This window comes from Mustela nigripes, chromosome X (assembly GCF_022355385.1).
Source record: "Mustela nigripes isolate SB6536 chromosome X, MUSNIG.SB6536, whole genome shotgun sequence".
Classification (NCBI taxonomy): Eukaryota; Metazoa; Chordata; class Mammalia; order Carnivora; family Mustelidae; genus Mustela; species Mustela nigripes.
In genome coordinates this window covers 81,907,745-81,932,728 of record NC_081575.1, presented here as the reverse complement: position 1 = coordinate 81,932,728, position 24,984 = coordinate 81,907,745, and the positions used below count along the sequence as shown (strand labels likewise).

The following is a 24,984-nucleotide window of genomic DNA, read 5'->3' as shown; positions in this document are numbered from 1 at the left end:
AAAAGATTTTTATTTATTTATTTGAGACAGAGTGAGAGCGAGAGAGATCACAGAGGGAGAGGGAGAAGCAGACTTGCCACCAGGCAGGGAGTCTGATGGTCTCAATCCCAGGTCACCAAGATCACGACCCAAGTGGAAGGCAGATGCTTAACCGATTGAGCTACCCAGGTGCCCCATTCCACTATGAATCCCGACTATTACTATATCTTAACACCCTCTAGTAACCAAGTAAAATATCTTTCAAATTATCTCCTTTTAAAATTTAAATTAGATTCAATTAGCATATAGTGTATTATTAGTTTCAGAGGTAGAATTTAGTGAGTCATCAGTTCATATCACACCCCGTGCTCATTCCATCAAGTGCCCTCCTTAATGCCCATCCCCCAATTACCCCAGGCCCCCAGCCCCCTCCCCAGATCTCCCTTACTTTCACCCTGTTACTTTTGAGCTCCTATGATCTCCCTCTGTTACTTAAGGAAAAATAAAACCCTCTTGGGTGTTTTCTCAGACAATGGCTACTATTCTGAATTTGTTTATTCTCTCTCTCTCTCTTTCTTTCAAGCACACACACTCATCCACCTGACAAAAATTTTATAGCTGTTCTTCCAAATACCTCCAAAGGTAGCTTTCTTTTTTATAGGTCCCTTCTGGTACTGACATTGCCCTCAAAAAAATTAATCCCAAACCTTGATTTTGTAAAAACTGGACACTGGCCTCACAGAATGCTTCTGCTGAGCTCAGTACGAACCTAGCAGCCAAGCCCTAGAACCATGAGAAATGGGGGTTGGGGCATTTTTGTTCTTAAAACATTCTGGCCGGTTTCATTGTTATTGTTTAACTCTGCTCAAGACATCTTCCCCTTCAGAGGGATACAAATAGCCTTTTCCCTGCTGTAATAAATGATATATATATACTCTCAATGCAGAGGACCCACTTACACCAGCCTACTGCAGCACTTCCTTATCCTGTGTATTCAGAATAATTGCTCCAGACACAGAGCTGTTTAAAACTACCGCCCTCCTGTGGACGTTTCCCTGAGGCTCTCCAGAGATCAACAATGAGGCAAGCATACACTCCTTGGAACTGCTACAGAAACAGCTGGCTCAGGATGCCCGGGTACCTCAGTTGGTTAAGCGTCTGCCTTCCCTTCAGGTCATGATCCCAGGGTCCTGGGATCAAGTCCTGCATTGGGCTCCTTGCTCTGTGGGGACTCTGCTTCTCCCTCTGCCTGCAGCTCCCCCTGCTTGTGCTTGCCCTCCCTCTCTCTCTCTCTGTCAAATAAATAAATAAAATCTTTTAAAAAATTAAATAGGGGTGCCTGGGTGGCTCAATGGGTTAAAGCCTCTGCCTTCAGCTCAGGTCATGATCCCAGGGTCCTGGGCTCGAGCCCTGCATCGGGTTCTGTGCTCGGCAGGGAGCCTGCTTCCTCCTCTCTGCCTGCCTCTCTGCCTACTGGTGATCTCTGTCAAGTGGGTGAATAAAATCTTTAAAAAAAAATTAAATAGCTGGTTCCTTCTTCATGGCAGCTGCTGTTTTCCATGGTAGGGAAAACAGTTGTGGAAAAACTGGTCGCAAACTCATCTCTGACCTTAGCAGATGCCACACATGACACAACTTCTATTCTAGAAGTGCAGCTAACCAGCTTAAATGTAAATTCATTAGCTAGAGCTGTCACAAGCCATTTCATAACCTCGGATTTCTTTTCAGCCAGTGAAGGGGAAGGGAAATGGGGAGATGATGCTCAGGGAACACTCTTTGTGGCACTTACAGAAATACTACAGGTGAAGTAGAGCACTTTCTTATGAGACTAAAAGAAAAAGCCACCTGGCTCTCTAGAGACTGGTTAGACTTTGGGACATGGTTCCATGGCCTGAGTGTGGCCCGGTCATTTAGGCCCCGGTCTCCGAGGTTTATTATGAAGACTAATTATTTTTTTTAAAGATTTTATTTATTTACTTGACAGAGATCACAAGCAGGCAGGCAGAGGCAGGCAGAGAGAGAGAGGGGTGTGAAGCAGGTTCCCTGCTGAGTAGAGAGCCCGATGCAAGGCTTGATCCCAGGACCCTGAGATCATGACCCGAGCTGAAGGCAGAGACTTTAACCCACTGAGCCACCCAGGCGCCCCTATAAAGACTAATTATTATGAAGACTTATTTTTTAAAAATATTTTAATTATTTATTTGTCAGAGAGATAGAGAGAGTACAGGCAGGCAGAGTGGCAGGCAGAGACAGAAGGAGAAGCAGGCTCCCCGCGGAGCAAGGAGCCCAATGTGGGACTCAATCCCAGGATGCTGGGATCATGACCTGAGCTGAAGGCAGCCACTTAACCAACTGAGCCACCCAGGCACCCCTTATGAAGACTTATTATGAACTTATTATGAGACTAATCATCATCTTGTTTTTGGTACTACCTGTGTATGTACCCTGCTCAGAACCTTAAACAGCCACGGTGCAGCCCTTGTCACATCAGGGGATTTGACACGAACACATCTGACACAGACCCAAATCTTGTAAGGTCTTTCCTTAACTGAGATGCCCAAGGATTCTCCACTGTGTGTATTCCCCCTTGTTGCAATGAGGTAATACACCCAACTTTGTTGAATCACTAGGGTGTTCTGGTAGTCTTTGGCTGAAGTCCGAGGACATTATTTGCTTAAAAAATCCAAGAGAACTGGGGTGCACGGGTGGCTCAGTTGGTTGAACATCCAACTCTTGGTTTCTGCTCAGTTTGTGATCTCAGGATCATAAGATCGAACCCGGAGTTGGGCTTGGTGCTCAGCGGGGAGTCTGCTTGAGATTTTCTCTCTCCCCCCTCCACTTGGTCCTTCCGACTTGTGCTCTGTCTCTAAAATTAATAAATAAATCTTTTAAATTTATTTTTATTTATTTTTAATTTTTAAAATGATTTCATTTATGTATTTGACAGAGATCACAAGTAGGCAGAGAGGGGAGGAAACAGGCTCCCGCTGAGCAGAGAGCCTGATGCGGGGCTCGATCCCAGGACCCCCAGACCATGAACTGAGCCGAAGGCAGAGGCCTAACCCACTGAGCCACCCAGGTTCCCCTAAATAAATCTTTTTTAAAAAATCCAAGAAAATCATCTAAAACACTTTTAGACCTAATAAGAAAGGTGAGCAAGGTGGCCAGAAACAAGACCAAAGTGAAATTGAATGTCCTTCCTTTACAGACACTTAAAATTTTTTTTAGATTTTTTTTATTTATATATTTGACAGACAGAGATCACAAGCAGGCAGAGAGGCAGGCAGAGAGAGAGAGAGAGAGAGAGAGGGAAGCAGGCTCCCCACTGAGCAGAGCGCCCAACGCGGGGCTCGATCCCAAGACCCTGAGATCACGACCCGAGCCGAAAGCAGAGGCCTTAACCCACCAAGCCACCCAGGCGCCCCGACACTTAAAAATTTTTAAATGTAGTAGAAAAGGACATTGTTCGTCATGGTAAGAAAATACAACTTCCTGCAAATACCTTGAACAAGAAAAGTATGAGCTCTATTGATTTACAGAAGAAAAGAAAAAGGGGCCCAAATGAATGGAAAGAGACGTTGTGTTCCAGGCATGAAGAATCAACACTGGGGATCCCCAAATTAATCTATATATTCAATTTAATGCAAGTAGGATTCTTTTTTCATCCCCTAAATTATGAAATATCTTCAAATGGACAACAATCTGCAGAAGATAGTAATATAATGGACACCTGTGAACTCTCAACATTTTGTCATTTGCTCCCAATTTTTTTCCTTTAAGAAACAAAATATTTCAGGGGACCAGGGTGGCTCGGTCAGTTAGGTGACTGCCTTTGGCTTAGGTCATGATCCCAGGGTCCTCGGATGGAGCCCCTCTTTGGGCTCCCTGCTCGGAGGGGAGCCTGCTTCTTCCTCTCCCTCTGCCCCTGCCCACCAACTGTGTGTGCATGCTCTCTCTCTCATAAATAAATAAAATAAATAAAATCTTTCAGCTCCAGCTGAAACCTACTAGGTTAGCTCCCTCTACTCTGTTCTTTTTTTTTTTTTAACTTATTTTTAAATTTATTTGAGAGAGAGCAGAATACATGAGGGAGCACTAGCAGGGGGAGGGGCAGAGGGAAAGGGAGATACGGACTCCCCGCTGAGCAGGGAGCCCAACACAGGGACTCAATCTCAGGACCCCGGGATTACAACCAAAACTGAAGGCAGATGGTCAACTCAGCCACCTGGGCGCACCTCTGGTCCATTCTTTCCTGCCTTCACCCTCTGACGTGAACGCAACACCGAGTTTCTTATTGATCGTTCCCTTGCGCTTTTTTATTCTTTCATTAGCTCATCAGGGACCCATGAACTGTACATATTGTTCCCATGTGTTTACTGCAAATATTGTACTCTACACAGCAGTCTTTGGCTTTCCTTCTTCTGTGTCATGCTGCAGGCTCGAAAATGACCCATGTTGATCCATGCGGCTCTAGCGGGTATTTAACTCTTCCATGAGATGTACATACAGAAAAGCACAAGCTCTGATGAACGTTCTGAAACTGAACAAGCAGGACCTTCTCAGAAGACACCTGGGTGAAGGCCCAGGATTGCTGCCAGGCTGCTCTCCGTCAAGTCATTCCTTGAGTCCTTAGTTATTACCTTAACAATGGGGGCTCAGATATTGTTCTGCTGGCCTGTGAAAAGCTTCAAAGGGCACCTGTGGTGCTGATCGATGATGTGTTGGACATTATGGTGCAACACAGGTCTCCAACTCTAAGCACTATACATACGGGTACAAATGTCCGCTTTGCCACTTTCAGGCAGCACAGCCATACTTCTTGGTACCTTCCATTTCCCTTATGTATAAGGAAGGTGACAAAAGGAAGGTTCCTTTGACCCCCAGAAGGGATCACTGGCGCATTGTTCCTCTTCTGTGCTTGTGGGCATTCTGAGGATACTGCATATTTCCCGGAGATGACTCCCATTGGCCAGCTGCGGGGGTTGGCCCCAAATGAGCTCTTTGATGCCACCCAAGACAACAGCACAGCATTGCTGTCCAAAAGTGTATCCGGGGGCGCCTGGGTGGCTCAGTGAGTTAGGCCTCTGCCTTCGGCTCAGGTCATGATCTCAGGGTCCCCGGATCGAGCCCCCCATCAGATTCTCTGCTCAGCAGGGAGCCTGCTTCCGCCTGCCTCTCTGCCTACCAGTGCTCTCTCTCTCTCTCTGTTGAATAAATAAACAGGATCTTAAAAAAAAAAGTGTATCCCCAGGGGATGCTGCCCTCCTCCCACCCACTTTGATGACCTGGAGTGCTGGGGCTGGCAGAGCTGCCCCGCCCAGCCAGGCCCTGTTCTCCAGCTGCCACTAAGAAAACAAAGGAAATAAGAACACTCAGATAGGGGTGTCTGGGTGGCTCAGTCCGTTAAGTGGCTGCCTTCAGCTCAGGTCCTGGGTCCTGGGATAGAGTCCCGCGTCAGGCTCCCTGCTCATCAAGTAGTCTGCCTCTTCCCCTCCCTTTTTGCCCCTCCCCTGCTTGTGCTCCCTCACTCTCTCCCCGCCAAATAAATAAATAAATAAAACGTTACATAAAAAAGAAAGAACACCCAGGCCAGCAAGCCCCAGGTGCAGGGTTAAGAGACTGTGTGTCCCACTCTCCTGTCTCTCTCACGTCTTTGTTTTGTTCTGACTCTCTCTGCTCCTTTCTCTCCCTTGCCCTCACTGGCTGGCTCACTCTCCCAATCTTTTGTGTCTATCTCCCTTCTCACATTTTCTCTTTTCCTGTCCTTTCACTTGTCCTACCTTTTTTTTTTTTTTATACTGCTTTTTCTGCATCTATCTCTCCTTTGATATCTCCTTAAACTTTGGCTTCCCTTTGTCTTGGTCCCTCCTGTGGGCTCTGTCCCAATTCTTTCTATTCTGTGTCTTAATCTCCCCATGTCTCTCTCCCCAGCATCTCAGGGTCTCTGCCTGAGGCAGTGACTCCTCACCCTGCTGTCAGGGCTGGACCCCGGTGTACTTCCCGGATTCTCTCCATCTCACTAACCTTCCTTGCCCCCCAGATACTTCCTCCAGCCACCTGCCCCATGACATTAACATATAACAAAGCCAGGGGCCATGGGGAGTGTGCAAGCCACCAGCCAGGGGGACTGAAGTAGAGAAATGGGGAAGGAGGGCTGAGAGACAGATCAAGACAGATGGAGGCCAACTTGTTGCTCAGGGGATGGGGGAAGCCAGGAAGAGGGGAAGGAAGAACCCCAGGGAGAGGCATGAAATCCTTGTGGGAAGCAGATGGGATGAAACCAGAAATGAGAGTGAGAGAGCGAGCCAGAGGGATAAAGGAGGCAGGGTCAGGCTCTTCTCTGCTTCTCTGAGGCCCCTCAGCCAGACAGTAAAGGAAGGACTGCTAGCCCTCTGTCCATGGGGCCCTTTAGCCCAGCTCACACCTACTATGCTGGCTGGCCTTCTTCCCTGCATTTACCTCCATCTGACGCTGAGGGTCTTCCCACGTCCCCACCTGCATTTTCCTTTCCTTTTAAAATGATTTATTTACCTATCTATGAGAGAGAGCAGGAGAAAGCAAGCAAGCACTAGTGGTGGGGGGAAGGGCAGAGGGAGAGGGAGAAGCCAGTCCATGCTGAGCAGAGAGCCCCACGGGAGGCTCAATCCCAGGACCCTGAGATCACGACCTGAGCTGAAGGCAGAGGCTTAACCGACTGAGCCCCCCATGTCCCCCCGACCACCTGCATTTCTGACTCTCGCACAGCTTCTTGTTTCTCTTTTCAAGATCACTTGTATGTCTCTGCCTCCAGCTCTTCCTACGTCTCCAGCTCTTCTCGGCTACGTCTCTCGGCTTGTTTCTCTCCGTGTTTGTCTCACTCCTGCCTTCTCCCAGTCTCCATAGTCCCTCCCGATGAAACTGCCTGGGGTCGACCCCATGTTTCCTTCTCTGGCAAAAAGAAGTTGTCTGCAGGCCCAGACCCGACCTGACTGCTCCTCCGTTGCCCTGGTTCTAGCTCTGGGGACCTGGGTGACTCCAGACACTCCAGGCCCAGCTAGGAGACCAGGGACTCCTAGATGCTTGGCACCCCCCCCTCCATCCCCACGAAGCCACAAGCCTACATTGCTGAGCTGGTACCCTGGTATTCCCATGCACACACACACACCCGCCCCCATGCCAGCGGCCTGAGGAGGAGCCAGAGCAGAAGGGCCTGAAGGATGCCATAAACTGTGCTAAGGCCCCCTCGCATCCCAGCCTCCCAGGGACCATTGACAGTGACCGGCCCGAGGCAGAGGGGCCGTATTTTTAGGTGCACCTACAGGGGCGGAACCTTAAGGAGCAGAGGGCATGGGGCCTGAGCTGGGCAGAGGTTCGGGCTAGAGGCTGGGGAGGACCAGGTAGGGGTAGCAGAAAGGGACCTGTAGGAGCCCCACCCATTTGGAAGGGACCAGGCAGATGCAGTAGGCACATGACACACACAAAGAGGAGCCAGAGCTGAGACATAGAAGAGGTAGGCGCTTGCAGGATCCTTAGAGGACAGGGAGGAAAGACAAGAGGGGGCCGGGGTCTGCAGATTCAGGTCTGTGGGGACCACAGCTGAGTGACATAGCCAATGGGAAAGGCTGGAAGAGCTGGCAGGGCAGTGTTTGATAGGAGCGATATGGAGTCCAAAATATGGGCGGGGGGAGCCCAGAGAAGGGGGCCTAGTGGTGAAGAAGGGATCTTGCCACATTAGCAGCCCAGAAGGCATGACCACCTGGAAGACCCTGGGCCCGAAACTGATGCCCCTAGAGCTCAGAGCTCAAGGCTGGGTGGGGGCCCTGTAAGGGCAGTGTGCACAGCGCCGGCAGCCCCCCACCCCCGACCGTGCTTCCCTGGAGTCTTGTCTGGTGGCTGCTGGCAGGCTGGCACCAAGGCACACAAGCTGGCCCTGTGACACTTTGGCTCCTACAGAGGCATCCAGGTTGTTGGGAGGTCTGGGCTTCTGTACTTTTACCCCCAGGAAGCAATTTTGTCCAAGGACATCTCCACCTCTTTGTAATGACTTGCACTAAAAGAAACTGTTCTTAGGTCCCCCGTGATGCACCCCAGTGGTGACAGTGTTGGTCCCACATGTGTAGGGGGTTTGGGTGGAAGAGACAGTGTTTGGGGCCAATGTCCCTCCAGAAAAATCTCTTTCCTATAACGCCCCCACCCCAATATGAAAACTCCTTTCTGGTTATTTTATCGTTGCTCTTAAGAAAATCGCAGTGTTGAGCATCATCAAGGAGTAGCTCAGGGGTACAGAAGGGGGAGACTGACAGAGGGCACCTTCCTCAAGAAAGCTGGATCTTTCTGACCCACACTTCCACCCCAGGTCCATAGTGAGGCCACAGAGAGGGAGATCACACTCACAAATGGGGTGACTGAGATTCAGAAAGCCAGACTTCACTGCAGTCAGATTTCCCAGCCTTGGCAATGGGGGCATAGGAGGGAGGGGTCGGGGTGCAAGGTGCAAACTACACCCTTCCCCACCCCAGTAATTCTTCTGTTCACTCATTTCTTTCCCAAGCCTGTTCCCGTCTGCCTATGATTCATCACTTGGTCCCCACACCCCCTTATTCATGCACCTGTTCATTTCTTGATTCATTCCTCCTCCTGCTCATTCATCCCACAAACACTTACTCTCTGCAGACTACAATACCTAGGGCTTCTGCGTCCCCGAAGAGGGCCCTGCCCCTTGTCATAACAAGGGGCTCCCGCGCGGCTCAAGGAGTACAAACACAGGCATTTCAAAACAGGCTTTAAATACTCATCAGGGCGCCAGGAAAAGGGGGCTGGGGTGAGAACTTGTTACATGTGAATTCGGGGTTGGGGTGCCCTGATAGAGAAGGGGACCCATCCTTCAGGGCAGCTGGGGTGCCCCACCCCCCACCCTGGGACAAGGGAGCACAGTAGAGGCCCTCTCTGGAGGGTCCCAGGGCCTACTGGGAGCCAGCCCTCCCTTCGAGGTAGATCATCGGGGAGGGAACGGAGGAGGAGCTCCCATGGTGGTGGTGACAGGTGGTCACTTCCTCAGTGGTACTGCTGATAGCTGGGATAGCCTGGGGCTGGGGTACCCTCCTTAGGGGGCAGCTGGCTGGGGTCCTCCAGGAACGGGGGTGCTGCAGAGGAAAGAATCAGTTAAGGGTGAGAGGCGATGCATTTCGCACCTCTCCCTGACCAGTGTCTGCTGGGTACTCACCGTTGCGAAACTGCTGAGCTGTATAGCGAGTAAGGAGGATACCAACACCCTCTATGAGGGCCAAGAGGATGCCCCCCATCATGGCCGAGCCCACCATGGCCAGTGGGCCACCTGGGAGAGGGAAGAGACAGGGAGAGAGAGGTGAGGGCAGGCAGAACAAGGCGGAAGGGGCCGGGGGGCCAGGGGCTAGGGCACTCACTGCGGGCTGCCAGCACAGCCCCGGTCAATGCTCCGCTGGTGATGGAGTTCCAGGGGTCTTCTTTGCCCCGCAGGCGCACCAGGCCACAGTCGATGGTGGAGAACAGGCCCCCCCACACCGCGAAGCTACCTGTAGGGAGACAGAGGCTGAATCAGAATGCCCCACAATCCACAGCGCTGGGTCTGGGGGCTTCCAAGGCCTGACGGTTCTGGCAAGGGATGGGGACACAAGGCAGAGAGTAAACTCCTAGGGGATACTCCCTGTGCGCCCCTTTGTTAAGAGATCTCTGATCGCCACCGGCATTCCCCTCACCTTTGTAGGGGTTTGACAAGTGTTTACAAACATATTTCTCTCCTGTGTGGCTTTTCACAGAGCAACTCTGATCTTTCTAAGCATCACTCCAAACTGGGGAGCCCAAAAGAGGCTATGAAAGCTGGTTAACGCTGTGATAGTTGAAGTGTTTATTGAGGCCCTGCTGTGCGCCAGGACCTGTTCTAGGTACTGATATGTTAATTTGACTTCTGAAGTCTTAAATTCATTAACATGGTTAAAGGACTTAGCTAAGCAGCCAGCACTTAGCAAATCCTCTGTAAATGACATAAATGTACATGATCTATCTTACAAAACAATTTAAGAGGTTACTGCTGGTCACCATCCCCATATTACCGATGAGGTTCAGAGAGGTGAAGCCACGAACCCAAAGTCATGCCATCAGGGAAGATCTGGGGTCTGGATTTAAACTCTTGGAATCCATACTCCTGCCCCTCTGTATTCAATTATGGGGAAACATCACTGTCCTGAAGTCACAGGCAAAATTGGGGCTGGAAATGTGGACCCCCAATCTTCAGTCTAGAACCACAGGAATGACCACTGCCAACTCTGCATCCCATCTCCTAGGTCTCTCCAAGCCTCTTACCTCCAATCTGGGGGGCTCGGATCCTCACAGCGTTGACACTGCCTCTCATTCGGTGCCGAATTCCCTGGGAAAAGTGAGGAGGCGGGGAGTCAGAACAGGGATTAGGCCCCTGGCGCGCAGGGTTTGTAGCTTTTAAGGGAGGGAACGTGATGGATCAGGGGTATCAGGAGTAGAGACACAGAGCAGGGATCAGGAACTTGGAGGCTGATGAGCACCCTAACATGGGCGTTCTCAGCTGTGGGTTAAGAGGTTCTCATTCATTCAATGATCCCTAGCACCTAAGTGCCAGGCACCATGCTGTAATGGAGGGATAATGAGACAGACCTAGCCCCTACCCTCTCCAAGCTCACATTACAACGGGAGAGACAAATGCCTGGCAGAGGTACAGACCAACAAGATAGCTTCACAAAGCAATACAGACCCTAGAGGAAATGGGATCAAGAGAAATGATAACGGCTGAAAGGTCAGGAAAGGACTCTAAAGGAGGGGGTATTTGTGCTGAGACCTTGAAGATGAGAACAGGAAATCTGGGCAAAGATCCAGGAAAGAGTTCCAGGAGTTGAGGGGAGGGACGGGAGTAGATAGATAAATTTCAGAGACCTTGGCAAATGGATGGCATTTAAAGCCATGACGTTTGATAAGATCTTGGAAGAGGGTGGGCAGAGAGAGAGAGAGAGAGAGAGAGAGAAGAACATTGATTAGGTTACATTAAAAGCATTTTCTTAACTTTAAGGCTGTCCTTCTGCCAGTTAAACTCCTGGCACTTCCCTGTATCCAGGTAATCTGCCTCTGGGGAAAGTCTCTCTGGCCTTGCACATACATTTAGGATTTGATGAGGATCGTTTTGAAAGCACAGCATTTTCACAGAGAAAACCCAGTTGGGTGCTGGGGGCGAGGGACACAGGGCCATGTTTGCCATTTCTCCCCAAACCACAGATCCTGGAGCCAGGCCTGGCACATAATAAGCTAGCAGAAACCAGAATGAGTAAGTCATGGCAGCTCCAAGCGGTTTTCCGCGCAGTATCCTGGGTGGGGTGGGCAGGGCAGGTCCCCCCCCCCCGCCCCACCCAGGGAAGCCCACGACTCACGACAGGGGCATTGCGGAAGCCCTTGATGGCCTGGAAGACTCCACCGCCGATAACACCCATAGTGAAGGCTCCACCGCAATCGTCCACGATTCGCCATGGGCTGCAGGCCGGAAGAGGAAGGTGGGATTAAGTGAGCCCCTCTTCCCCCTGCCATATTGCATGGACTCCTTCCCACTGGGAGAAGCCAAGTCACTCGAATGGGAAGCAGCACTTCAGATAATATTATTTTCCCCCTCATTTCGGCAAATGGTACTCAAGGGGAAAAACATTAGTCTTGGCCCTGTCCGCCCCTCCCCTCGTGGCCAACCGAGGAATCAGCCAACTGCTTCCCTACTACCTAACAGTAAATGAACTGACACAGGCGGGGTTGGCACGTTTGGATCAGCGATGTGAAAGTGTTCATTTGCTAATACCGTTATTAAAGCAGGGCGGGGTCAGACCCCCGTCTCCAACTGTGAACACGTCCGACCAAATCCCGCCCTCTTCCCGCCTTTTTAACCCGCCCCAACTGGGAAAAACCAAGAGCACACGGTACGGGGGGGGGGGGGGGGAAAGGACCCAGCTCGTTCACCATAGGCTCACCCGGGCCCCGCCCCCACTGGCTGAAGCGACCAGGATAAAGCCACGCAAGGTAACTCTGGGGATTTCCGCTCGACAACCGTCACCACCCCCGGGCTGGAATGGATTCGACCAGCATGGCTCTTTCCGTTAAGAAAGACTGGGGAGACAAACGAAGTCAGGGGAAACTTGGGAGTGGTTGGTCCTGCACCGCACCTTCTCCAGGCACATGGCGGCGGCCCCTCTTAACGGCGCCCGAGTGGGAGGAACGAAGCGGAGGGAAGCGGAAGGAGACCACAAATGTCTAAGAATGTCCCGAGTCTAGGACGTGGCGCGGTGTGGCCGGCGCCTCTCCCGCCCGCCACCCACAGCTGGCCGTGGTGCCGCAGCAACAGTCCCGGGGCCTGTGCCCACCGCCGTACCAAGGCTCCCGCGCGTATTCCTCCATGGCGCCGGCGTCCGGCCGCGCAGTCCTGACTAAACCCCGGCGGGCCACGCCCCCACGGCAATCGCGCACAGGCGCCTGAGCCCTCCACCTATTCTAGCCCAGCGATTGGGTCGCTTCGCGCTCCTCAGGCCAGGGCCGCGCTCTCATTGGCCACCCGGGTTGCGTCATCCGTACTGCAGCCTGACTGTCGCCCAGTTCTTTCTAGCTTTGGGGAGGGCGGTCCTCATTCTGTGCTTTCAGAGAAGGCATTCACGTGGTTCTGGTGATCCTAGCAGCTACAAGAGAAAGCCGGCCCATCTGACAACCTTCCAGTACTCACGGGATTGTATTGGTAATGTTGGGGTGGGTGCATCTTTTGCAATAGGAGGAGGTGCTGCGCTCTGCTCCCCCGTCCCGGAGCTTTGGTTCCTCCCACCCAGGAGTCTGTGGGGGACGTTGGGTGAGCCCATTTCTGGGACGCAGGGGGGGTGGAACTGAGCTTGGCCCCTTAGGCGGTGGGTGGAGCCTGGGCCTGGGAGGAGAACTGGGTCCTGGAACACTCAGCCTCGAGGTGGGGGTCGGTGGGAGTTTGGGTGCAGTGCACCTATCTTCCCACCTCTTAGTGCGTCGGTTCCGTCCGGCCAGCTATTCGTGCAGGTAGGTAGGTGGGGGTCCAGACGGAGTATACGCTGGGAGGAGGCGCTTGATTTTAGGATCGGGATTTGAATCCTCATTTGAGCTGGTGGTTTGTGTGTGTGTGTGTGTGTGTGTGTTTGTGCGCGTGTGTCTTTCCATCCGTCCGTCCCTAGGTCTGTCTGCTGTACACTATGCCGCTGCCTGTTGCGCTGCAGACCCGCTTGGCCAAGAGAGGCATCCTCAAACATCTGGAGCCCGGTAAGCGAGCTAAAAGCAGATGGGCCTACCATGTGGCAGGCTTGACAGGCACTTTGTTGTTCATAACTGCCACTTCATACCTAGCATATACCCTATTGCGCACCAATCAGTCGGGGGGCGGGCGTTGTTAACAATATGGCTTCATTCCTAGCGCGGGCGGGGGTGGGGGTGGGGAATGCATGTTTAGTGCTTAATATTGACAGCAGGCCTTTTTGGGGTTCTGTTGTGTGCCTCGTGCAATCCAACAAGCAATCCGTGGAAGGTATTACAAAGTATCCTAGTAGACCGTAGCAGGACGCAGATACTTTGTTCTTTACCCTAATGATTACCTTATTTTAGACCTATAGTGGAGCGAGGGGTATTGTTCACCGTATCCGTAGCTGACATGTATTTTGGGCCCAAGTGCTTGGCATATGCATTATGGCTAACAGTAGAAAATAATGATAGGATCTATCATTTATGCCTCCTGGGCTGCTTGTGCTGATTTCCACCTCATTGTCAGTAATAGTAAAAGCTGGCATCTGGTGTGGTGTTTTTTTGTTTTTGAGGGGGTTTTTTTTGGCATCTGTTTTGGGTACAGTGTGCTAAGCACTGGGAAGTACATCTTATTTTCACCTTACTGGTAAAGGCCATCTTTTACAAGCAACTGTGCCACGCATAGATCTTGCGGTTAATAATACCGATAATAATCACTGACCATTATTGTAAGCCTGTTGAGTACGAGGCCCTGTGCTGATGGAATATACATCTTACTAACGATACTGGTGATTATAGCTCACATCTACTTTGGGTCTATTGTGTGCAAGGCAGTATGCTGCTGCTGACATGTACATTTCATTGTTAGTTCCAGCCACAGCTGAAATCTGTGCTAGGCCTACTGAGGGTCAAGTACCAAGCTAACAACATTCACCTCTTTTATTTTGCCAATAGTAACTGACAGCTGCTGTAGGCCTGCTATGTCAAGCCTAGGAACTGAATGGACCCAGAGCAGTGTTTGGATATATCCTCTGCCAACAGACTTGCTGCTCAATATACAAGATCAGAAACCCGATATTTGCCAGGCTTTGGGAGCTGAGCATATTTGGACATATTTTTAGAATAATCCGTTACTGTTCAAACTCATTTTATCCAAATAGATTTGGATAGCATGGTGTCCCATGCTTCCTGAACTCAGGAACTGGAGGATACGTTTGTATGATGAATCCTTGTCTAAATTCTGAAATCAGATAGGTGTGGGTGACAGCATCAAATCCCAGATTTTACCTGAACCCAGAAACAGAAGAGATTTAGGTACATTTTATGGCAAATCCCCTGATCTTCAGACACTTGGATTTGGAATGTGATATTTGCCACAGAAGGTGAGACCTGGTGCGCACGCGTGCATGCGCACACACACACACGGTCCATGTGAATTTGAGGGTCTTTCCAGGCTCTGGCTCTAAGATGAGAATTCCTCTAGTCCTTATTGCTTTCCTCCACCCCGCTATTCTGCCAGAGCCAGAGGAAGAGATCATTGCTGAGGACTATGATGATGACCCTGTAGACTATGAGGCCACCCGGTTGGAGGGCCTGCCACCGAGCTGGTACAAGGTGTTTGACCCTTCCTGGTGAGCCTGGGGAACTGGGGTGGGGGTGGGTGGGGGAAGTGACATCTGACTTCACCTTTCCTGTGCTGTCCCTGGCCTTGGGGTAAATGGGAAACACAGAGGTCTGGGGGTCCTCCTTCTGGGGTCCTGACATGGGGCAGTTACAAGAGATGGGTAGGAGTTGAGGCTATAAGACCCCTGTGCTGACACTCCTCCACTCCCTCCTTCCTTCCTTCTCCCCTCCTCTCTCCCCCTCCCTCTCTCGCTCCCCTGCTTCCCTCCCACTGCCCCACAGCGGGCTCCCTTACTACTGGAATGTGGACACAGACCTCGTGTCCTGGCTCTCCCCACATGACCCCAACTCCGTCGTTACCAAATCCGCCAAGAAGCTCAGGGCAAGTAATGCAGGTGAGTTGGGGGACCTAAGGGTGCCTCCATGGTCCTGCAGTTCTCAGGGAGGGGTCAGGTAAATGACAGTGGACTGGGGAGGGGCAGGTGAGACAGGCAGACCAAACCCCAGGCAAGAGGGGGGTGGCATTTACTGAAGGCAGAGGCTGCTGGGGCCAGAGATTGGAGGAGAAAGATCACTTCAAGGCTTTTGTGTTCCCAGATGCTGAGGAGAAGGTGGATCGGGGCCATGAGAAGTCAGACCGGGGCCACGAGAAGTCGGACCGGGGCCACGAGAAGTCAGACCGGGGCCACGAGAAGTCGGACAGAGAACGGGAACGTGGTTATGACAAAGTGGACAGAGAGAGAGAGCGGGACAGGGATCGGGATCGGGATCGTGGGTATGACAAATCAGAGCGGGAAGAGAGCAAAGAACGGCGCCATCATCGCAGGGAGGAGCTGGCACCCTACCCCAAGAGCAAGAAGGGTAAGCTCAACAGCAGGGCCGGGCCCGAGGCAGATGAGGCACCACGGACGAGTCATGGAAGAGAGGCCCTCCCTTTGCTCATTTGAGTGCCTGAGCCTGGTGCCTGGGATGGGGTGCTGTGGGCCACGGCAGCCATGCACCCCATTTTTCCCTGGGATGGGGGAGGTTGGTGATCAGCGGCTCCTTGTGTCTCTACTGAAAACCTCACTCTGCTACCTGTTTCCTCAGCGGCAAGCCGGAAGGATGAAGAGTTAGACCCCATGGACCCCAGCTCGTACTCGGATGCACCCCGGTAAAGGAAAAGCCCTCACAAGCCCTTCTCTTTCCCTCAGGAGTCCCTTGCACTGATGACCATTCCCTTTTCCCTGTCTCCTTCCCCGATTTGTCAGTTGTTGGAGTTGGGGGTGGGGAGTGCCTACTGCATCCCATATTCCCAACTCCTGACCCCTGTTTCCTAACCCCCTCCCTACCAGGGGCACATGGTCAACAGGACTCCCCAAGCGGAATGAGGCCAAGACGGGTGCAGACACGACAGCGGCGGGGCCCCTCTTCCAGCAGCGCCCCTACCCATCCCCGGGGGCTGTGCTCCGGGCCAACGCCGAGGCCTCCCGAACCAAGCAACAAGACTGAATCTCCCCACAATGCCACCCCACTGTCCTCCAGGGTTTTTAATAAAAGTTTTTCGATGGATCGTGCCCATGAGGCCTGAGTGTTTCCTTCCCATGTGCTCTTGAGGCTTCCCAACCCAAGGCCGGCAAGATGTGAAACACATTTTATTTGCAAAAACTCACCTAAGATAGTGCGGGAGTGGCAAGGATATGAGGGCGACGGGGGGCTTGGAGGCCGAGGTGGATCCTGTCCATGCCCTCATTACCAGAGCTCAGTTGTGTCCCTCCCCCTGCGTGGGGTGGGGGATGGGGGGACCAGGTTGGGGTTCAGTGTCTACCTCCCCCCACCCCTAATACTGATCAGAGTTTGGTCCTGGCTGGGCCAGGGCAAGAGGGGAGAAGGAGGCCAGGCCAGCGTCTTCCATCCCAGCGGCTACGAACCCTTCACCTTGGTGAGCAACCTGTGGTGGGAACGGGGAGGGAGAGAGAAACACAGACAGCTGGTGTGGGCTGGCAGGCGAGTGCCCTGAGCAAGCAAGGGTGGCAGTGGTGGAACTGGTAGTCCGGGGGTTAGTAACAGAACCTATGCAGACAGAGTGAGTCCCCTGGGTCAGAAAGCTACACGTGGACTAAATAAATACAACATCTTTATTTGGCATTGGGTCTCCTGACATTTGTTCATTACAGTTTCTTAGAAAACAAGCCAAAAAAATCAGAACAAATTAATCAAAAATAAAGATCCAACGACCCTATTTACATAGAGCAAAGATAGCCCAGGCATCTCCCCCATGTGTGTGTGCACGCGTGCGTGTGCGCACACACACACGCATGCGCACGCACGCACATCCTGGGAGACAGTTAAGGGGTTAATAAGCTTAAGGGAGTGCAGGGGGCAAGTTCCACATTTCAGCGATTTTAAGACCCCCTCACCCTGTCACAGAGCAAGGGTGCCTCATAGAGCCAGTGCATTATCAGAGGTGTGGTCGACAGCTTTAGCTTCCCTTTTAGGATGTCTTGGAAAAGAACCCTGCATCTGGCATCTGACAGTGTCTTAGATTTCAGTGAGATTCAGCCACTCCAAGGACCTTTTCCCCTTCCCCGCACCCTGGATCATTAATTATCTGATTATACCACAAGTTTCCAGACCATTAAAAAGACAAACGGCCCCTACTGCACTGTACCCTCCCCAGGAATGGGCTGATGCAACACCTGTCAGCTCCGGCCCCTTCCTCTCTCTGGGGTACCTACAAGAGGCCCATTTTGAAGGGTCTCCCGTCAGGGAAGCTGCCCCAAGGCAACGTACAAAAAAGAACTGAACTGCTAACATGATCCACTGTGGCTGTGAGGGAGGCAAGAAGGCCTCAAGCTACAGGAAGCTGAACCCCACAGGTAGGCATCCATCACTAAAAGAGCTGTAACATTTTTGTCCGATTTGTCCTTACAGAGGTGGAGGGGTTGCTAGGAGGGGCTCTCCCAGGCATGGGACAGGACACCTCCAGCTGAGGGCAGGCAGGCAAAGAAAGGCCTTGAATGACAACACTGCCAACCCAGTCCCTGAAAGGGGTTGGCTGGGGCAGAGGAGGCAGCTCTCAAAGCCTCCTCCAGTGGAGGGGGGCGCAGTCTGCGAGGAAGGGTTTGTGTGACGCCCCACCCCATCCCATGCCCCTCCAGAAGTCTCCATGACCTGGGAGAAAACACTCTTCCAGTCCCAGAGGAGCCAGACCCAGTGGCAGCTCAGGTCCCTGCAGATGCCCAACACCCTCCACCCAGTCCCCCTCCCTGTCACCCCCCACCGCCACCAGCCCTCACTTCACCAGCACTGACTTTGGCAGAAAGGGCTCCGTGCTGAGGTCTCCGCGGTGGGAAGACAGCTTGGGTGGTGGCGGCTGCCCCGGAGGCTGCTGGTGCGTGCAGGGCCCGGAGGCGGAGGCGGAGGCTGTGGCTTTGGCTGCACCTCGGGGCAGACTGTAGAGGTAGACAGCACCGATGACCAGCCCAGCGCCCAGGGCAAACAGCGGGTCCACGTGGAAGCCGAAGAGGCGGATGGAGGCAACCGTGGACAGCACAATGGATAGGGAGGTGGCAAAGCCCTTGAGGATGTTGTCGGCGTACTTGACGACAACAGCCACCAGCAGCCCGCCAAAGGCCTGGTTGAGCACCACACCCCACACGGCCGGTGTGTAGCCAAAGAAGAAGCCGCGGCGGGCCACAGCAGTGCCCTCGGCCCACCAGAGCCCCACCAGGCCTAGCGCTGTGCCGAAGAGGCCCAGCTGCAAGTTGCGCAGCCACACAGAGCCCGAGCTGCCCTTGAGGATCTTCTCGAAGTAGACGCCCGCGAAGCCCGAGGACAGACAAGAGGCCACAACGGCCACCAGGCCTGCCCCAGGGTTCTGGTCCAGTGGCCGAGGGCCCCCACCACCAGCTTGTTGTGCCTGGACAATGGCAACACCAGTGAAGAGGAGCAGCAGGGAAGCCCACTGCAGCCGCGAAAGGCTGCGGTTCAGCATGAGCACGGAGAACAGCGCCGTGGTCAGGATCTTCAGCTGGTACGTCACCTGTGTGTAGCATGCATGCAGGAGGTGCTAAGGGCTGTTCCCTGCCCCACCCCTATCCCACAATGCGCCCAGTGCAAGGATAGGGCAGGGCAGGTGAACAGGAAGACACCCAGTCCTTGGGAGCTGACTGGCAGGGCACTAAACAGCCCTGAGCCATGCTTCCCGGAAAGTCCACAGCTCCACAAGGAAGTCCCGGGCCATACCCAAGTCTGCACCCCAACCCCATTTTCTGGCTGTGTGATGAGGAACAAGGCACTTGCCCTGTCTTGGCCCCGACATCACCATCTGTAGAGTACAGCTGTTGTTTGCGAACCAGCTCAAGCGGCAGGTGAGTGAACAAGTGACAGGCTCTTTGATGAGGGTGGGGGGGGGGGCGAGGGCTGATAACTAGGTGCTGATGCAAGCCAATCAGCCACAATGATAACATCGGCAAACATTGACACAGTGCCTGCTGTGTGCTACTGTGCCTCTAGGCACTGCATATGAATCTATTCGTTCAGTGCTCTCCCAGATGAGGTGGGCGCTACTGTAATGTCTGATGGGAAGATGAGAAAACTAGGGCACAGAGATGTCAGTGACTTGCCCAAGATCACACAGCTGGGAAGTAGTACCTGAGGTGGGATTTGGGCCCCAGAATCCAGGCTCTTCAACCATTTTCCAAGGCCTCCTTGGAAACAGCCGAAAGCCCACCTACTGCCAACCAAGGGCTCTTCCCAGATATTATTTCTTTTAGCCGTCCCAGCAACCCGGTGAGGAGGCATTCCCGTCCCCATTCCCAGTTCTCACAGATGAAGAACTGAGACTGAGGGAGAGCCAAGGCGACACAGTCCCAGCTCTCTGCAGCCCTCCCCTTGTCTCCTAACTCCCTGACCCCAGCTGGCTCCTCCGAGGCCACAATGGGCATGCAGCTCACCTGGAAAGTGGCAGCTGGCAGGTTGGAGATGGCAACATATTGGAGGTTATTCTGCAAGGTGTAGATGAGAGAGGGCACCGCAAGCTTGAGTGTGTCCACATACCGCACCAGGACAGCCTCGTGGAGGAAGAGCGCGAGGTGCTTCACGTTACCTGGGGTGCACGGGGAGGGGGAGGACAGCCCTCCTGAGCACTGCAGATCCTCTGCAGGCCAGGACTAGGCTGGGCCCTGTGTCTCCCTACCATACTCTGACTTCCTGAGGGCTCGAATGAGGTCTGTGCTCTCAGTTTCGCCACAGCGCAGCACCCCCCACCCTCCAGCAGGCCCTCATGGCCAGCAGTTTCATAGGATACAAAACCACCATCCTGGACTGTGCACAGCTGAGGCTCGCAGGCTGTCCTCACTCAGTGTACAGCCTAGCTCCCCAGACAGGAGGCCCACTCAGGGAAGCACTCAATACCTGTCTAGCCAGTGAAATTGTCAGTAGGAACTAGCTTGTGAAGGAGAAGCCTTAAGAGTGGGAAGGCAGACTGCCAACCAGAGGGGAAGTTGGAGACTCAACTATGACCCTTATCCTAGCTCCTTACTGGCCTGACAGCTGCCTGAGGGTAGGAGCCATCTCCTGCTCTGCCCACCCGACACCCAAGGACTGGGCCACCTGGGCCACAGGCAACAATGGCAATGGGACTAAGAAGCAGCCAAGGCTGGCTGGGGCCTGCTCCCACCGATGCACGAGAGAGAGGACCCTCCTGGAGAGTCAGGCCTCTGCAAAGCTCTACAGTTTACCTTTTCAGGCTCAGCTGCATGTTGCTCCTCTGAAAACCCCACCTACTGCACCAGGCTATCGCAGGGGAAAGCCAGTGCACGGGGCTATCACAGGGAACTTACACTGGCTCGTGGCCCTGCCTGGCCTTCATCCCAGGAGTAATTACCCATCTCAAACCCTTTAACCCCAACTCTTGGGGCCCAGGGGTTTGGGTGTTGGGACATTTTCCAGGCGTCAGACAAGTATCATGGGCAATCTGGCACGTAACATGTAACACAGCCCTCACATACAGGAGGCTGCACACCATAATCACACATGTTCATATTTCTGTGGCGACTTGTGTAAACATTCACACCAAATGAGAAAAATTAAAAACACAGATACACAAACAGCCCCATGTGGGGTCAGGCCAGGTTTTACCACAAAACTGATTCAAGAGAAAAAACAACAACATGGGGCGAGGGGCTGAAATTGTAGATCTGAGGCAGAGGCCTGTGGTTTTAAATCTGTAGCTCTTTGCTTCTCCCCATCCCAAGTATCAGCCCCCCTGAGCACAGGACGCAGTTGGAGCAGGGGCTGCCGCATGAGCACTTGGAAGTGTCTCGGAATCAACTGAGAACAGAACAGAAGGTGGGGGAGGGGAGCAGATGATGGACCTTGAGGGCATGATGCTAAGTGAAGGAAGTCAGACCAAGAAAGACAAATGATTTCATCACCTCGTAGAATCTAACAAAACAAAACAAAACGACCACAAAAACAGATGCAGAATCACACACTCCTAGAGAACTGGCAGTTGCTGGGGGCAGGCAGGGGAGCGGGAAATGGGCGAAATAGGTGAAGGGGGTTACGAGGTACAAAGTTCCAGTTATAAAAATAAATAAGTCACAGGGATGAAAAGTACAGCACAGGGAATATAGCCAATAATAAGGTAATAACTCAGTCTGGTGACAGATGGTTAGTGCACTTATCATGGCGAGCACTGTGTAATGTAGAGAATTGTTGAATCAGTATGTTGTACATCTGAAACTAAGAAAACATTACAGTTAACCAGTGACCAGCACAGGAGCTGGGGCATCAACCCCCCAGACAGTTAAAAATCCACATAAATTGTTGATACCTCCAACCCCCAAGCTTAACTCCTAATAGTCTACTGCTGGCTGGAAGCCTTATGGAGAACATAGAACATTTTGTATGTTATATGTATCATATATGGTATTCTTACATTAAAGTAAGGCAAAGAAAAGAAAATCATAAGGAAAATACATTTTCCATACTGTATTTATTAGACAAAAACCTGCGTCTAAATTCGCCTGCACAGCTCAAACCTGTGTTGTTCAATGGTTAACTGTGTATGTCAGCTACACGTCCACTTTAAAAAAAAAAAAAAAAAAAAGGGAAGAAAAGACAGAACAGATGGGTTCCCAAACTGCTGCCTCACAGGGCCCTGGAGCTAGTGAGCGGGCAAGAATGCTTTCTTCATCGTAAATACTGACAGCAGAGCTGGAACAGACATCTGTATCCTTTACACAGGCAAGGCCTTTAATTATTTTTGTAAAGATTTATTTACTTATTAGGGCGTGCGTGCCCATGAGCGAGCGGAGGAGAGAGGCAGAGGGAAAGGAAGAAAATCTCAAGCAGATTCCCCATTGCTAAGTGCAGAGCCCAATGTGGGGCTCAATCTCAAGACCCTGCAATCATGACCTTAGCTGAAATCAAGAGTTGGACGCTTAACTGACTGAGCACCCCCAGGCGCCCTGGCACGGCCTTTGTAGAGAAACAACTGACAACGTTTTAAAGCAGGCTTTTAGGGAGATGTTTAAATTGGTATAGAAATCCAATTTCTAGGGGCGCCTGGGTGGCCCAGTGGGTTAAGCTGCTGCCTTCGGCTCAGGTCATGATCTCAGGATCCTGGGATCGAGTCCCGCATCGGGCTCTCTGCTCAGCAGGGGGCCTGCTTCCCTTCCTCTCTCTCTCTGCCTGCCTCTCCGACTACCTCTCCTACTTGTGATTTCTCTCTGTTGAATAAATAAAATCTTAAAAAAAAAAAAAGAAATCCAATTTCTAGGAAGTACATAAAAAGTAGAAGAATATGTTAAATACCACTAGGAGGCCGGCAGCAAACTGCAGGCTGTCCAAAGTCTCTAAGACAAACCACCTGCTCTCTTCAAGAAATTAACTGTCCATCACAGAGCTGGAGAACCCTGAGGTTAACAGACCTAGAAGACACCAACCAAGTGCAAGACACTGACCTTATATAAACCTGACTGAGACAAATTCTTAAAAATTGTTATGGTATTTGAGAAGCCATTGTAAGTGTGTGAACACTTGACTGGGTATTTGATTCTTTTATGGTTCATTTTTTTGATGTATGATTTTTAGATACTGCAGTTTATTTTTAATGCGCCAAAATATTTATTCAAGACAGTAAGGTAGGGGTGGGAATGTACTTCAAAATACTACATACTTCGTGTGGGGCACACTGCAGTAAGGTAAGGCAGGGAGTGGGTAGGTAGGCAGACAGGGAGATGGACAGCGAGTGGGTAATCACTGATGCTGTTTAATGGCAGAGGGGCCATGAGTGGACAACTGATGACTCTGGGTGATGGGTACATGGACATTTCATTTTATTATTCTCTCCAAGTTTGTATATGTTTAAAATGATCCATAATGCAAAGTTAAAGGGAAATAAGCGAATCACCCTGTAAGGGTCGCCTGCTACCTTATGGGCACAGACCGTTTCACTCCTACATCCACACAGACCAACTTCCCGGGCATCAGGGGTATAAAAGTAGGGATGGAGAGACAAGGCAGATTAGCTGCACTTACACACTCCCCAGGCAGTTTCAGATACAGGGATATAGTGATATTACCCCAGCAAACCCTCCATGTGGGCATGGGTGTACACACACACACACAAAGTCCCACCACTGACCCCAGTGCAGCACCACCGCCCCCCTTGCTGGCTCATACCCCTCTTCTGTGCGAAGAGCAGCAGCAGGCAGGTGAGACCTTTGAGCACTTCGGCCATGACCACAGCAGTGGTGGCAAAGAAGCGGTCCCCAGGCAGTGTGCGGGCGTAGCGGATGCTGAGGATGAGGGAGGCATTCTGGACCACCAGCACAGCTAGGGATATGTATTTGAGGCGCCGGTGAGCTGTGGGGAATTCAATGAGCAAGGGGGAAGAAGGGGTCAGAAGCTGCTAGGACACAGCCGCACCACCACCTTCCCCCTCACTCCTTTCTCAACCAGGATCCTCCTAGCCACTGCCACTTCCTCTCTCTGCCTCCCTATCCTGACCCAAGGAGGGTCTGACTCCCATCTACTTCTGCTGCCTCAACAGGCAGGAAGAGCCACAAAGGAGGAAGTGGGCCTCGCCCCATCCAGCCCATACCTGGAATCCTTGCTGAGGTATCAGGAAATGGCTGGAGCAGGTGCTGAACACACTGGGCCCCCTCCCTCCCTCCTCTGTGTGAGAAGCAACTCCACCCCAAGACGGACTACCAAACACATTCTCAACATTTATTGAGTGCTAACTGTCTACCTATCGCTGGGGTAAAGAATTTGTGTGAAATACCTCAGCAGATCCCTATGTTGTTCTGATCTCTGAGCGAGCTACAAGGATTCCATTATGTGGGTGAGCAAACCACAGATTTATATGAAATGATGCTTCTATTTAATGAGGGGTCATCCTATGTAAAGAATGATACCTCAATAAAGGGAATGAGACCACTATATAAGGCATGTCCACCCCCAAAAGAACGGTCTTCCTCCCATCTAAGATATTATTCCATCCCCTCACACTGAGAATGGTCTTTCCAACTCCTACCTTCTATGACCACCAGAGTCCCTCTGACACAGAATGGTTTCACAAACTTAAGAAATAATTCCTCCACAGCCCCTAGGACTGGACCCCATATAATAAATGGTTACTGTACCAAGAATGGTGTGATTCCCTCGAGGACACAAGGAGGTATTTCCCTATACTCCACATGGCCCAGTCATCCTCCAACCACTGCACCTTCCCTACCTCCAGCCAAGGAATCATTCCTTGTTCTACTCACACTCACAATGAACTCTCCCCGCTATAAAGAAGGGCCCCACACCCTCAGAATGTCTTTTCTCTGCCATGTAAGAAAGAACCCTCTCACTCCAATATACAATGAACTCTACCAGCATTAGGAAGGGACCCACCAGAACATCTTATCTCCTTATAACGGACATCCCAATCTTCAAAACGGACCCTCTAAGTCGGGTATGGAAGGACCCGCCCCACCCTAGTTCACAATAACCCCTATCCCTTTATAAGGAAGAAACCACCACCCACAGAACAGCCTCTTTATTCTATAAGGAAGAACTTTCCCACTCTCAGAATGCTCTCTCCCTTCTCTAAGGACGAACCCCCCCACCCAAACTCCAAAT

The 24,984-nt window shown here is 51.9% G+C and overlaps 3 protein-coding genes across 9 annotated transcripts in view; 1 reads left to right on the top strand and 2 right to left on the bottom strand.

The window, feature by feature from the left end:
• Positions 1-8,723: 8,723 nt before the first annotated feature.
• On the bottom strand, positions 8,724-12,475 carry TIMM17B (translocase of inner mitochondrial membrane 17B). 2 transcript variants are annotated; one of them, XM_059385685.1, is made up of 6 exons: positions 12,365-12,475; positions 11,385-11,484; positions 10,297-10,360; positions 9,381-9,509; positions 9,182-9,292; positions 8,724-9,101 (listed from the first exon to the last, which is right to left on the bottom strand). In XM_059385685.1, the coding sequence occupies exons 1-6, from the start codon at positions 12,388-12,390 to the stop codon at positions 9,013-9,015; spliced, it is 519 nt and encodes a 172-aa protein (XP_059241668.1). In that variant the 5' UTR covers positions 12,391-12,475; the 3' UTR covers positions 8,724-9,012. The 2 variants fall into 2 exon arrangements, with proteins under 2 accessions (XP_059241668.1, XP_059241669.1); XM_059385686.1 differs by lacking the exon at positions 12,365-12,475 and adding an exon at positions 12,159-12,345.
• Positions 12,476-12,569: 94 nt separating this feature from the next.
• PQBP1 (polyglutamine binding protein 1) lies at positions 12,570-16,418 on the top strand. Of its 3 annotated transcripts, none has more exons than XM_059385683.1 (7): positions 12,570-12,721; positions 13,179-13,263; positions 14,759-14,870; positions 15,145-15,257; positions 15,460-15,723; positions 15,952-16,015; positions 16,197-16,418. In XM_059385683.1, the coding sequence occupies exons 2-7, from the start codon at positions 13,197-13,199 to the stop codon at positions 16,351-16,353; spliced, it is 777 nt and encodes a 258-aa protein (XP_059241666.1). In that variant the 5' UTR covers positions 12,570-12,721; positions 13,179-13,196; the 3' UTR covers positions 16,354-16,418. The 3 variants fall into 3 exon arrangements, with proteins under 3 accessions (XP_059241666.1, XP_059241667.1, XP_059241665.1); XM_059385684.1 differs by having other exon boundaries at positions 12,570-12,732; XM_059385682.1 differs by lacking the exon at positions 12,570-12,721 and adding an exon at positions 12,809-13,026.
• Positions 16,419-16,480: 62 nt separating this feature from the next.
• Positions 16,481-24,984, bottom strand: part of SLC35A2 (solute carrier family 35 member A2) — a 9,364-nt gene continuing 860 nt past the window's right edge. Inside the window, exons 2-5 of one of the 4 annotated variants that reach the window (XM_059385680.1) lie at positions 23,536-23,718; positions 19,800-19,951; positions 18,156-18,296; positions 16,481-16,792 (exon numbers count right to left, since the gene is read on the bottom strand). In XM_059385680.1, the coding sequence (XP_059241663.1) occupies positions 16,682-16,792; positions 18,156-18,296; positions 19,800-19,951; positions 23,536-23,718 (587 nt within the window). In that variant the 3' untranslated portion in view covers positions 16,481-16,681. Of the gene's footprint in view, positions 16,793-18,155; positions 18,887-19,799; positions 19,952-23,535; positions 23,719-24,984 lie in introns of all 4 variants that reach the window. The other 3 variants (XM_059385678.1, XM_059385677.1, XM_059385679.1) reach the window with 3 other exon arrangements.